At 42.4% G+C, this 13,378-nt stretch overlaps 1 protein-coding gene across 2 annotated transcripts; it reads left to right on the forward strand.

Annotated features, from left to right (window-relative positions):
- The first annotated feature begins 10 nt into the window (after positions 1-10).
- Positions 11-13,298, forward strand: ZNF839 (zinc finger protein 839). 2 transcript variants are annotated; one of them, XM_075426575.1, is made up of 8 exons: positions 11-611; positions 1,463-2,392; positions 4,395-4,646; positions 5,412-5,504; positions 5,857-6,009; positions 7,720-7,860; positions 8,862-9,000; positions 10,754-13,298. In XM_075426575.1, exons 1-8 carry the CDS (start codon positions 105-107, stop codon positions 11,731-11,733), a joined length of 3,195 nt encoding a protein of 1,064 aa, XP_075282690.1. In that variant the 5' UTR covers positions 11-104; the 3' UTR covers positions 11,734-13,298. The 2 variants fall into 2 exon arrangements, with proteins under 2 accessions (XP_075282690.1, XP_075282688.1); XM_075426573.1 differs by having other exon boundaries at positions 29-611; positions 1,466-2,392.
- Positions 13,299-13,378: the final 80 nt, after the last annotated feature.

Genomic DNA, 13,378 nt, shown 5'->3' on the forward strand with positions numbered 1-13,378 from the left:
CCCGCGTGCCGCCGGTGCCCCTCGCTTCGCCCCGCGCCTCCGAGACCTCCCCGGGGGGGGAGGGGGGGAGCAGATGCAGCTCCCGCCCCCTGACGCCTGCCAAGATGGCGGCTCCCGAGGAGGGGGGCGCCGAGGCGCCGCCGCCTCCCCCCCCTCCCGCTGAAGACGAGCCCCCCGGAGAGGCGGCCGCCGCCTGCTGGGCTCCCCTCGGCGTGGCGGAGGGGGAGGGTTGGGGCGCGGCGGGGCCCGCCGGCCCGGAGCTGCTAGAGGTGACGGAGGAGCTGGCGCAGAGCCTGGCCGGCACCGTGCTGTACCTGCAGGCGGACGGGAGCCTGGTGGAGGGGGCGCGGCTGAGCGCCGAGGAGCAGCGGCGGCTGCTGGAGCAGCTGCTGGCCGCCGCCGAGAGCCCGGGGCTGCAGGCCGCCGCGCCGCCGGCCCCCGCCGAGCTCCGGCAGGTCACCGAGCAAGTCGGCGAGGCCCAGGAGCAGCCGGAGCCCTGCCCGGGGGCGGGCGCCGTGCAGAACGCCGCGCTGCAGCTGCGGAGCGCGGCCCGGCAGGTCGCCCTGCAGCAGGGCAGGTCCGCGGCGGCTGCCCGCCTCCTCCCGCAGAAGGTAACCGCGGGCGGGCGGGCGGGGAGGGAGCCTGCGGCGCCCGGCGGGCGGCGGGATCCGCCGGGGGGGCTGGAAGCGGGGGATGCTGCTCTTTCCCCTTCCCTCCTCGCTCCCACTCGGGTCTCGCAGCTGGAAGACAGAGCTTTCAGCGCGGTGTGGAACAATTCCGCGGGCGGCTGTGGGTGCGAGCTGCCGGGGTCAGTGTTTGGGCCCCCGCCACGCGTGCAGCTCAGACCGCTTGGCAGAGGTGTTTCGCAGCGACGTGGGCCCCCCTCGCCGAAGGTGACAGGACCTGGGCTTTCAGCCCACGGTTTGGGGTGCCAGGGTGGTCGAGTAGTTGCTTCCAGCTGAGGAGGGGAGGCCGTGAGGGGAAGGAGTAATAACACACCGCTGCTCTTCATCATCGTCGCAAAGGTTTTCCTGATCTGAGCGCTTACCGCAGCGTGTCCCGGGTCTGGTGTTGGGCCCGTGTCACTCGGCAGGCTGTAGCTCTGCGTCCGAGTTGCTGAAGGTTACGGATCTGCCTTGGTGATGGCGCTGACTCTGCTGTTCCAGAACAGGCCCGCTCGCAGGAAGCAGTGCTCTGGCGTGGCCGAAGAGCAAACTGTACGTGCTTTAGCTGAACAGCAGTCACATCGGTAAATGCGCAGGAAAGCCTGTAGCTTGAAGGAAGGGAGCCTGTGCTTTGATGTTAAATCTGTGCTTTGATGCATTAAAATAGAAAACTAATGATGTGCGTTGGTTTCTCTGTGCTTGCTTTAAGGGCACATGTGTATCGTCTTGATAAGTATTGTCTTTATTTATAAATTCTATGTTTGTGTAATCTCAACTCTTCCTTTTTTCCACAAAAGCAGCTGGAAGCCATTTGTGTCCAAGTTCAGCCAGGACAGATGAAGGAAACTGAACGGCCAATGCCATCGTTGGCACCAATCCAGTCCAAAACTATAATGCTGAGTCAGTCGGTTGGTAGAAATTCTAGCGTACCGGGACTTGACATTATTAATCCCCAGATAATTAGGATACAGCCTGTTACAGGAACTGAGCAGCAGCAGCTATTCCTGCATAGTTCTTCCGAGTCTCCAATTCAGTTGCTTATGCAGAGACCTTTACCATCTCATGAATCAGTGTCTGTGAACAAGATTCCCACATCTAAGATGCTAAATGGACAGAAAGCTACACGTGCCACAGTGTCGGCTATGAGGTCTCCAAATAGTACCATGGCTGCAGCAAGCTCAGCAAATACTCTGGTACCATGCCTTGAAAAGAACCAAAAAGATGACAAGTTAAAAAAATCCTTGAAAGTGAAAACTCGCTCCGGACGGATTTCACGCCCCCCAAAATACAAAGCTAAAGATTATAAGTTCATTAAAATGGAGGATTTGGCTGATGGTCATCAGTCTGATTCTGATGACTATTCTGAGCTGAGTATAGAAGATGATGAAGAAGGAAAGGTGAAGGGAAAGGATGCGTTATTCAGTTCTTCAAATTATAATCTGAAACCCAAAATGTTTAAATGTCAGACTTGTGAAAAATCCTATATAGGAAAAGGAGGATTAGCAAGACATTATAAGCTTAACCCAGGCCATGGACAGCTGGAGTGTGCACCTCAAAAAATACCTTTAAATAAGCCTAATGGAAGTATATTTGTGGACAGTGCCTGTGGAATCACAGAGGAAACGATGAGTCCAGCACATTTGGATTCAGCTGCTGTCACTTTAAATAATGAAAATGCACTAGCTACCAATCTGGAAGAAACTGTTGATTCAAAGGCTGGAGAACAGGTAAAGTGTGTGACTTAGAAAAGCTGTCAGTTCTGTGGAAAGTAGAGTGGCAGTTTTGTAGCAGCATAGTCTCGTGCTGCTCAGAAATATCCCACTGATACCCGAAATTAAACAAACTTCCCATTGGAGTGCTTTAAAAATGAAATTACTGTCTCTTGCAGTGTTGCAGGAATAGTATTCTTGCACAGGCATGTAGAAAGTTCACCGAGTGTTCGTTTGTTACTGGGTTTCTTACATACGGTTTTCGGCTTGAAAATGCGTAAATAGCGTCCTTCTCTGCATTAGGGTAAGAATACTGTGGTGTTCAGTTACAGCTTTAGCATGACGGACAGCAAGACATCATCTGCTTTATCAGTTTCTGTTACTGAAATAGAGGTTTTTCTGTGATGACACTTGTTCGGAATGCAACAGTGGACCGCAGCTTTTCCTAGAGCAAGTTTTGAAAGTGTGGCTTAGCTACCCCTGCAAACCAAGCGTTGGTGAAACTTGACTCTGAGTTGGAAGCTGCTTTAGCCACATATGTTTTTTTCTGTGATGTTTTAAGCTGGTCACTTCAAAGTAAAGGTTCTCTTTTAGTATTAAAATGACTCTAACATGTTGCAGCAAGAGCTAGTACAGTTGCTGTCTAGGAAAAAATACTCGTTTATATGTAGCAGTGTCACATTTATTACTCCATTTGTGAATGTGAAGTTATTCTCAGAAACGTGAAAATGTACAGCTTAGGATGCCAGTGCAGTTAACAAACCTCCCCCATCCTCTACACTCTCCTATCATCTGTGGAAAAAGAGAATGCAGAATACTGAGGTCTGCTCTCTGTATCATTATGTAGTTGTTACTTCCCTGCGCAGCACTTGTTTTACCCCGGATGATGGGAATTTAGAAAAATTTCAGTCAGTCTCGTATGTAATACTGCTGACTCCTCGTTTGCTGTTGTAGCTGCTACTTTTAACTAGCAAATACAGATTCTACAAATTTGCACTTTTGACTTACTGATTTGTTACGGTTTTTGACCAGGTAAATACTTTCGAGAAAGAATAGCAGGATCATTAAAACTGGTACATTGATGCAGACTGGAAGGTAATAAAGATCCCCATACTCAACCTAGTCCTTATGTCACATTTAGAACTAATTTAGTGATTTAATCCCTGGGTAGAACTGACATAAATTTTCCCTTTTTAGAGCTTTCCTAATCACTAGAACAGCAGGGAGCTACTGAACATCAGGATAAAAATGTACTGATGATGAAAAGAAGCCTGGTACACGTCAGTACTGTTGTAACTCCTCTGTTAAAAAATTCTAGGACATTCTTAGAAATTCTAACTTGGAAAAGAAGACAAGACATGTTCAGTAAGAAGTTGCTGCTTTGATCAGTAAAAAAATTTTGCATTGAAATCGCAATGGTAACTTAATAGAAAATACTTTGAGTTTGCCATGTGGTCTAATAACAGAAGCTACTTCTTAGCTGTGTTCTTAGGGAAGACTAGTGAGTTTGAGATGTGGAAACTGGGCAGTGCATTTTGATTTGTAGTAACTGGGCTTGTCACTGTTCATGGCTGTTCAGAGTTTTTGTTTTTCATATAAAGTCTTCATGCTTTGACATAGTTATAATAAAATCCAGATTTTTCATTGGGCTGTTTTACTGCTAATTACTTCTACAGCCTCTTTATTTGAAGAGGTCATATTTTACTTCAAAAATATTAAACATATTTAACTGACATAAAACAGCTCTTTAATTGTGTTCCTTTAATCTTTGTATGACATTTTTTGAATCAAATATGCTAACTTTGCAAATTACAGCATACATGTGTTGCAGAAGTAGTGGTCTTACTAATGTGTTGGATTTATTCCACAACTTTCTTTGCAGTTATGCTTGTATCCAGCCTTGCATTTATTTAATATGTTATCTATCGTTTGCATAGATGAAGAACCTTATTATAAATTGTCTTCCTCAAAACACTGTTTAGAATGGTGAATAAATACTTTTCTCTTTCTTTTAATTAAGACTTGTAAGTCTGCAGAAGGCAGACACTTGTTGGCAGAACAACAAAATGAAACCAGTTCAGGGCACCGGGGACCCATAACACCAAAAGGACCTGGAAGACCCAGACGACCAAAGAGACGTGGTCGACCAAGGATGGGTGGAAGATCTAGGTGTTCTGGAAGGCTTAGCAGACCTGGTCAGTCCCCTTCAAAGTCACTAGGTAGTGTGTCAGCAGAGCACAATGTATTCAGAAGAAAAGCTAGGTTAAAAGAGGTATGGTTCTCTTCTGCAATTACTTCACAAGTATCTTCCCCCTGCCCTTTTTTTTTTTTTGATCACTTATTTTCAAGAAATCATTTTCAAAACGATTGATTTTCTCTCTTCTTTATTTTTTTTTTTACATCCTTGTTTACTGACAAGATGAAAGCCTAAGGCATCTTCTAAGAAGAAAATACTAAGTTGTCTTTTAAGGAAAAAGTACTTCCAGCAGAACACTGGACAAAGGGAAAATGGGAACTCAGTCTGTAGAGGGATTTTTGACATGTAGATATCCTCTTGCTATCCTTTTTCTGGAGAAGGACAGTTACTAGCTACTATTATGTATCTCCTCCAACACAGTAAAAAGAAATAACTGAAGTTGGGCAACATTGAAAAAAAAAAACAACCAACCAATGAACAAAGAAGCTCTTGGGGGAAGATAGAATGGGGATTAAAATCCATGCAACTAACACATTTTTTTGTTTGTTTCCTGTGTGTTATGGAAGATCCTTTATGGCTACTAAATCTACTGATGTTGCTGCTCTTTCTATGAATTGGCAACATTTGTGGGACTGAGTTTTGTCTGTACATGGGTGGTAACTGTTTAGAGGTTTTCTAATTTATCTCCTCTTTTGGTGTTACATTTGCATCTATTCTCAAAGCTGCTTAAACATACAGTGTATCTTTCAAAAAAAGTAGTGGAATTTTATGTTCGGAATGTGGGATGCATAACCTCTGTAGGCTGCTTTGCTCTAATAAACTCATTCCGGCTTTTGACAGCTAATACAACAATGCAATAATGAAGACTTAATGGAGCTGGCTCTCCCACGTCTTACAAAGCTTGTTACAGTATATGAATTTCTGTTGATGAAGGTGAGTTTTTTTTATGTTAAAATGCTAAACTATTTTAGGGAGGCTTCCATTAGTATACATAAAAAGGTTCCTTTAGAGATGCATCTGAATTTCCTAAATTAGAATTGTGCAGAATGTAGATCTTCTACACATCACCTCAGTCTTACACAGGCAAAACTCTGGTAGGTCTCTTGATGGAAAGACTTGCTTTTTGCTGCCTGGTTCAGTGGCATTTTTGAATATTCCATAGTCTTTTGACTTGAACGCTTCTGTTTTTAAAATGCTGAACAAAACAAACAGACAGGTTTTAATTTAATTGTTTTTAAAATACAGGGAGGGGAAACAAACCCTATTTTTCTCCTCTTATTTCTAGGTTGAAAAAGGGTATCCAGCCAAAGCTTACTTCCCAGATGTGTACAGGGAATTTGAAGACTTGCATAGTATGGTAAAGAAAATGGCTTATGATCACCTCAGTAATTCTGATTTGCTGAGTTGCCAGCAGCCCGTTGAAATAAAAGATGCTAAGGTAATAAAGCACTCTATTTGGAACTGTGATTTTTTTGTTTGTTTTATTTATTTTAGATGCTTTGCATTTTTATTTTTCTCTGATAAGCTTTGTCATGCTGGGAAAGTTATTTGAAGAAAACATGTTTTTTGATGAGCAAAAATAGACATTATCGTGAAAAATTCAACAACTAACCAAAGAGAAAAAGAAATTAAGTATAAAACTACAATTCTAGTTTATGGAAGTAGATACAACTAGAAATACAAAAAAAAAAAATTCTAGCAGCACTCACATTTGTCTTGTGTGTCTAGGGTTGTATGAAGCTGCATGTTACTGCAAGGTCTACTTAGCATTAACTGCTAATCAAAGTACATCTTGGTGTTTGATTAGGAAGGAGGGGTCTAGATTTAAAATGAGCGGCCTTGATTTAAAGGGATAAGTGGTTTCACTGCAAAGTAAGGATAAACTAACTGCATTTATGCAGTTCACAGTCATACTAACAAATATGAAAGGTAGAGAATTCATTAATAAAACTGTGAACTATTATTTCAGTGACTCTTCAGATTCATTGTTTCTGCAGCTGCATCTAGAAAGACAATGTTGGTTTGGTTTTCTAGTTGTGGGGGTTTTTTTGTTTGTTTGTTTTTATGTGGGTCCGTTTATCCTATCAATCTATGTTCCCCTTGCTTAGAATAAAACAGCTCTTTCTACATAACATATTTTTGGTTTTCCCTTCTCTGTTTCCAGTAGTGCAAGCACTATTTTATATACTACCTCCAACAAAATTTCTAAACGATGTGCTCATTAAGGTACATCAGCACTGAACTTAAAACTACTATGAGAGGGGAGCATACTGGAAAACTCGGAGTAGGGATGGTGGAGATAAGATTTTGGTTCTTATAATAATCCTGGTTTAAAAAATGAAGTCTCGTATAGGTTGGTAGGAGTGGTTAAATATTTATTTTTCAGAATAAATCATGATGTTCACTGTACGTACTAAAAAATTTTCTACAATTACTGTGTGCTCATCTGGCTATTTTGTGATTAACACTGATGTTTTCCCTTTGGAGGCAACTTGAAGTTACACCAAGTAAAAGGATGCCATTGATACTGGCAGTCCCAAAATGGAACCTTTCTTGCTTCACTTCAGTTCTAATGTGCCTTCTTAATATAGAATTATGCTCTTAAAAACAAAACAAGAACAAAAAAACCCCAACACGCCCCCCAAAAGGAAACCCAAAAAAACCAAACAAAAACCCCCACACCAAACCCAAACCAAAACCCCAAGCAAGCAAATGAAAAAAACCCAACCCAGCCTTGAGAAGTTGTGTAGGAGCACACCTACATGAGGATGAAGCACAGGAATGGAAGGGGGGGAGGGGATCCTTAACTATTAAGAGATACTTTTGAACAGGAAGACTTAAATGTTTTTTAAATAATGGAGAGCCTTGACAGTGTTCTTTATTAAACTCTGCTAACTGTCTCTGGATTCTATATAAAACCATTGTACTCCTAATTCTTTTGAGTTTGCCTGTTAATACTCACCTTCAGTGAAGGTCGTGTTCTATTAATATGGAGAGTAGTAGAAAACATGGGAGTCTGTGACGATTGTCAGATTAGACCCTGTGTAGTTCTAGTTCAGCTTCAAGAGAACAAATCAGTATTTCAGCATTTATGTATTCAGATTGGAGAGACTAACTTTTACTTTTTTCCTACAACTGTTTTTTAAAGGTTGCTGAATCACTAGGAATTACAGAAATACTCACTGGAGAACGAAAGACGCAAGGTGTAGACTCTTGTTCACTATGTGTAACTAAAATGGTTAGTGAGCAAGTGCCTGTGGAGATACTGGGACAAAAACGGTTACCTGAGGTATGGAATACCTTTGTAAAAATTAAAAATGAAACTAAGACAAATTAAACCTTGTTAAAACAGATAATTATTCCTTATAAAATCATACTAGTATTATCTGACTCATGTTAAAGTAAGGCTTTCATGGTGTTTGGAGTTTGGAAATACTTAAAGAAGTACTCTGTACTGTGGTATCGTAGCAGAGCATATGAACTAGCACGCTAAAGATGTACTTTGTGAACACACTTGGTACCATTCAGGACAGAATCTCAAAGGCTAACCGGTAATCTCATGATACAAGGAAGAAAGAATTTTGTTGAGGCACTAGTAAACAAGGGGCCCACAGTGAGAAGGACCCTCAGATTCCAGTAACTTGTGCTGGAGTAGATTGGCTAACCTACAGCAGGCTCAGACGTTGGAGAAGTGGTTGCTCTGCTAATTGGCGGTTGGCAGAGGTGCCGCAGAACAGTTCCTTTCTTTCTAACAAGTCAGGTGACCAGATTTAGTCTCTTTACAGCTGTAGCAGGGAGCCATGTTTGCTGTTCTTGAAAGTCACATCGCTGCGGTCTGTCCCTTTAACTGTTCTACTTTTTATTTAATCCAGAGTTGTTTCTGGCAGTGGATAAGTAAGACTAGTGCTTTTCCATTTTCTGCCGGTGGTTAAATTTAAAGAGCTGATCAGTCTTTCTTCATTTACCAAACAGGCTGTTCACACCCCTTTACTGAAGCCGGAGAGAGACCTTGTAGCAGGTTTCATGCTGTACAGCTAATCACAAAGGCTCAGAGAGAAGCTGGTCTGTTGAAGCAAAGGCAGATTGTTTCAACCAAACACTGAAAGTAATCGGTGGCATTTTTGTGAAGTGTGAGGGCTGTGCTTAAATCCTGACCTTTTAGGAAAACTGTAGCATAAAATCCTGTTTTCAAGGAGAGTGTCAGTTCACTGCCCACGGTTAGTTTGTGATCTTTTCCAATATTGTCAGCTGTTATGGTGGCAGCCAGTTAATTATCTCTTGTATTGACAGAGCTCAGGGGAGGAACTGTTGCCATCAGCCAAAAGGACCAAGTTAGAAGACGTTATGGAGAATGTGAATAATGCTTATGCCAGTCAAGATGAAGTGAAAGAAAAGAGTGGGAATTTGTGTACGCTGTTTGAAAAAGATGGTAACCTCTTCAGATTTTCCAATTCTGTCCTGTTCGTGGAGGAGCTGAACAAATCTTTGTTCTTCAAGCTACTGTGGTTTTTGTGTTAAGGCTTCATTTCTTAACTTGCTTCCCAGGTCCTTCAAAAGCAGCTGTTTAACTGGAAAGGCCTCATCGGGAGGGAAAAAGTTGCGGATGATGCAGACTGCAGCAGTAGCTCAATTCTGAATGCATGATAATCCGGTTATTGATACTGCTGCAGTACTGTGAGCATAGTACCATCCTCTGCCGTGTGCTTCCCAAACGCTTCTGTCCGCCCTGTCCCTGTAGTGGAGATGGTGCAGGCCTTTGAGCAGAGGGGGCAGAGGGAGAGCAGAGGAAGAGGGAGCAGTGTGCGCGTCCTTCCTCTTGGCCCCAGCAGGCCACAACAGCAGAGTCGTCAGAGCTTTGTGGGTCCTGGGGGAGGGGGAGAGCTGGTGCAGGCTGTCCCATGCCCCAGGGGACATGCGGGACCCGAAGACTGGAACTGAGGCACCGTTCAGCACCACAGTCTTTGGGTGGTTGCCTTTCTTTTTATCCCATCTTGGCCTTTATTCCCCCTGCCCCTCAGATTGGCAGGGTAACAGTGGATTAGAAAGCAAAAGTGAGATGGGTACACCCTGTAATTTCCCCAAACTCCCCTGGTCTTTGTGCGAAAGTGTTGCAGTAATTCGGAGGCATTATGATCGCTGTTGTGAGATTCCAGCCCTTACCCATCTCTAGGGAGATGTGTGTATCAGTACCATCCTCTTGCTGTGTAAATACCTTTTGTTGATGTTGCTGTAAGCTGCTTTGCTTTTGCCCTTTGCACTTCTTTCTGTCAATGGTTGTGTTTTTGTTTTCCCGCTTAGTCTGTTTTTCTTTCTCTGAAAGGCTCTCTGCATGACCGTGCTTATTTCTTGCTGTATTACAATTTTCTTCTGGGCTATGAGTTTTTAAAATTTCATTTCACTTGCACCTGCTAGTAGGGCTTTTGCTAGTCTGCAGTATGAAAAGATAAAAGTGGTCCCTTCTGCAGTGATAGGCCTCTTGTTATGCAGTGGTATCTTTCATAACAACCACTCCACAGCCTACTTGTGTCTTTTGATGGTCACTCATAAAACCTGGCAGCTCATGCTACTGCAGCTTGGTAGTTACTGTTCAGCTGCCTGCTGGGTTTGTGACCTGGCTCTTGGTCCGGGTCAGATGACTGGTAACATACACTACATTTCCAGTGCTTTTTACCTTTCCTGTCACAGGGCGAAAGTGCAGTAACTTGATGACATGTCTGAGTCCAGGATGAGCTTGATTATCCACAGAAACTTTATCAAAGTTTAAATGCTTCTGTCAGTTTATTAACGATAATGGGGATGAGCAGCTGACAGCTTTGTGCCTGGTATATTCTTTGTCTTTCAGTGTTACCAGCTGTATGCCAGATGGAAAAAATTGAGTTTGACTTTCAGCCTAGGTTGTTTTCAGGATTAGGAAAAAAAACGTTGCTTCTAATCTAAGTTTCCTTGGTATGGAAATATTCAACAATATTTCACTATCCAAAAATTCCTTATGTATTTTTATACTGGCTTTCTCATTGGGAAGTGCTATGAAACTCTTGTAAGGCGCTTCAGGTTTGCTAATTTGGGGGAAGAAAGCAGGGAAGTAGTCTAGCTTTTCCTGGAAAATTACTGCTGAAAAGTAATTTTTCTGGACATGCAGTATTAGATTGCCCAACAAAATGGTATTTCTTTCACCTTTTCAGGTTTTAATCCATTAAATGGAGAAATCCTGCTTTCAGAAGACAGACATATCACTTGCTGCACAACTGGAAGTACATCACCAACAGCAGAGGAACATAACTCACTTGTTGATTCAAGAGTTAGAATTGATGCTGAAAATTCAGGTACCTTCTCCCAGGCTGTGAAAATGAGCATGGAGTATTGTCAACCTGTGAACATACAGGGACCACATATGGCAGGTGACGCATCTCTGCTACATGCTGAAGTTGTGTTGCCTCTTGAAGCAGGTGGCTCCCCTGGATTAGTTCAGGCACACTTTGTGAGTGAGAATACGGCAGGTGGACTGGCAGCTCCTGAACTTTCCAACTCTGCGTCAGAGAGTGCGGTGGGCAGTCAGAACACTAACTTACCAAATGGTCACAATCAGGAAGATCAGAAACCGCAAGAAGAAAACTGTAATTTTGCAATTAAAGAACATTCCGAACAACTTCATAAGGCTGATATGACTGATGAGATGCAGGAACTTGAAAAAGTTTTTTCGGCAAACATTGTGCCAATAAGCTACCCGCACAGTGCTCAGGCTGAGTCACACCCGAACCCCGTCCAGGAAGCCTCCCTGTCTGCCCATGTGAGCCATGAAAACTCTTTTAAGGACATGAATGAGTTTCCTTGTGGGACAGAGGAACCACAAGAGCTGGAGAATACAGTTACTGTAGATGAAACTGTAGCCTTTGAGATTACTGATGAGAGCCATGATTTTTTGTCTCAGGGACATGAACAGATTTTTATTCAGACTTCAGATGGGCTTATCCTGTCTCACCCAGATACTGCCGTTTTGTCTCAGGCAGAAGGCATCGTTATTGTAACCGATTCCAATGGTACTACAATGCACATTCGCACACCTGAGGGGATACCTTTGGAAACTGTGGAAGCATTACTGGCAATGGAAGCAAATGGCCAAAGTGAAGATATTTTGCTCTCGCAAAGTGAATTGGAGCCATAAATTAGAAAACTATGTATGTTTTCTTCTGGAAAAGACTCTATAAAATGTATATTTTTCTAATGTGAATACTGAAATAATTGAAATTTAACTTATTTGTAAACTGTTTCTATGCCCTGTACTTTTTATAACTTATGTTTATATGAATCTAGCAGCATTGCAACCAAAAATTCTAGAATTAACATCGTTCTATTTGCTTTATATGTTGGGGGTGGGGGGGGAGTGGAAATCTGTCAACCCTAAAACTGTTGCACTATGCCCTTTTGTTACATAATTCCTCTTCTCTCTAGCGATCTAAAAATGCAGTAAGTTGTACTGCGGTTCAGCAGTGATGTGCTGTGTACTGGCAAGCTGTATATGGGTAGAATAAAAACTATATTAAAAATGTGCCTTTTCTGTGCCATTGAGATTACAAAACACTTTGTTATTGCGCTTTCTTGATGTGCACTAGCTTGATATTCATTAGCATCTAGACTTGATGCGCATAAATCTGCCTGGAAAAACGGGCAGTTTTAAATATAATCCACACTTGTGCATTCCGAGAACAGTGTGACAGCCAAGCTGATCCTTGCTTAAATAAGCATCCACTGAGTTAGAGACAAAAATAGCCTCAAACAAGATCTGATTTGTACTGAACTGTTGGAAATGTATTCAAGTGTGCTGGTCTGATGTTCAGCCACACCTTTAAAAATTGCTGTTACTTAGACAGAAATGGGAAGGTGTGTAAGCAGTGATCTGATTTTCCTTAAGCAGACACCAGATTCTTTTCTTACCTTAGTCTGTGATGGTCTATTTTTCTTAGACTTGTATTTCTTGTACTTTTTTTTTCTTTCAGATGATGCATCCTTTATCAGTTTGAAGCTTTGACCTTCCTAGTAGCTCCACACTACTCTGTGATACTTAATCATAATAAAAAGGTATCCTTGACTATAATCCCCATGTCTCTGTGCAGACAGAAAACTTACCAAATTGCCTATCTACTGCTATCTTATATTTTTGTCATACCTTCAGTATGTTGCTTAGATGATAATATTTTTGTGGAGACCTCCTAGAAGCTTCCTGTCCAGGGCACTGTCTTGTCTTTCAAGAAGCTTAGGAGGTGAAAAAGAACAGCCTGAAATGGCCAGTCTCTTTATTTTGTTCCTGAGCGATTGTAGACGTTACTGAAAACTGGTAACATATCTTTGCAATGTGTGTCACCTCATTGCTAAATACATGAGGCTACTGAGATAGCTGGACAAATTGGCTAACAGGACCTGTAACATGCAGAACTGTTCTTAAGTGTGAACACTAATTTTTCATGGTCTATGTTACTGAGGAAAAACTTAAACTAAAATTGAATCTAAACGAGAGAGGACAATTTCAGAGATGAAACGATCTGCTCTACTCTTTGACATAGCTGGGCTTGAATTTTTTTTGGTCATTATTCTGGATTTTTTTCCTGGTTACCTACATAGAAGATTAATTTGATTAGCCAAAACACTGCATTTCATGTGTGGATGTGAAAGATGTCATCACATGTTAGTGAGGTCCTGTCTGGTGGTTGGGTTTATGGTGTAGTTTTTGGTTCGGGGTTTTTTTTCCCCCTTTTTTTTATGAGGTGGTAATGGTCAGAGGATCCAGGCTTACCTTATCAATAAAGATACCA

Source organism: Opisthocomus hoazin, chromosome 7 (genome assembly GCF_030867145.1).
Source record: "Opisthocomus hoazin isolate bOpiHoa1 chromosome 7, bOpiHoa1.hap1, whole genome shotgun sequence".
Lineage (NCBI taxonomy): Eukaryota > Metazoa > Chordata > Aves > Opisthocomiformes > Opisthocomidae > Opisthocomus > Opisthocomus hoazin.

Bases quoted from the DNA above. Each gene is read 5' to 3' on its own strand.
- ZNF839 (XM_075426575.1), top strand. From the start codon at position 105: ATGGCGGCTCCCGAGGAGGGGGGCGCCGAGGCGCCGCCGCCTCCCCCC. The intron at 612-1,462 runs GTAACCGCGGGC...TTTCCACAAAAG, and splicing joins CCCGCCTCCTCCCGCAGAAG to CAGCTGGAAGCCATTTGTGT. The intron at 5,505-5,856 runs GTGAGTTTTTTT...TCTTATTTCTAG, and splicing joins ATGAATTTCTGTTGATGAAG to GTTGAAAAAGGGTATCCAGC.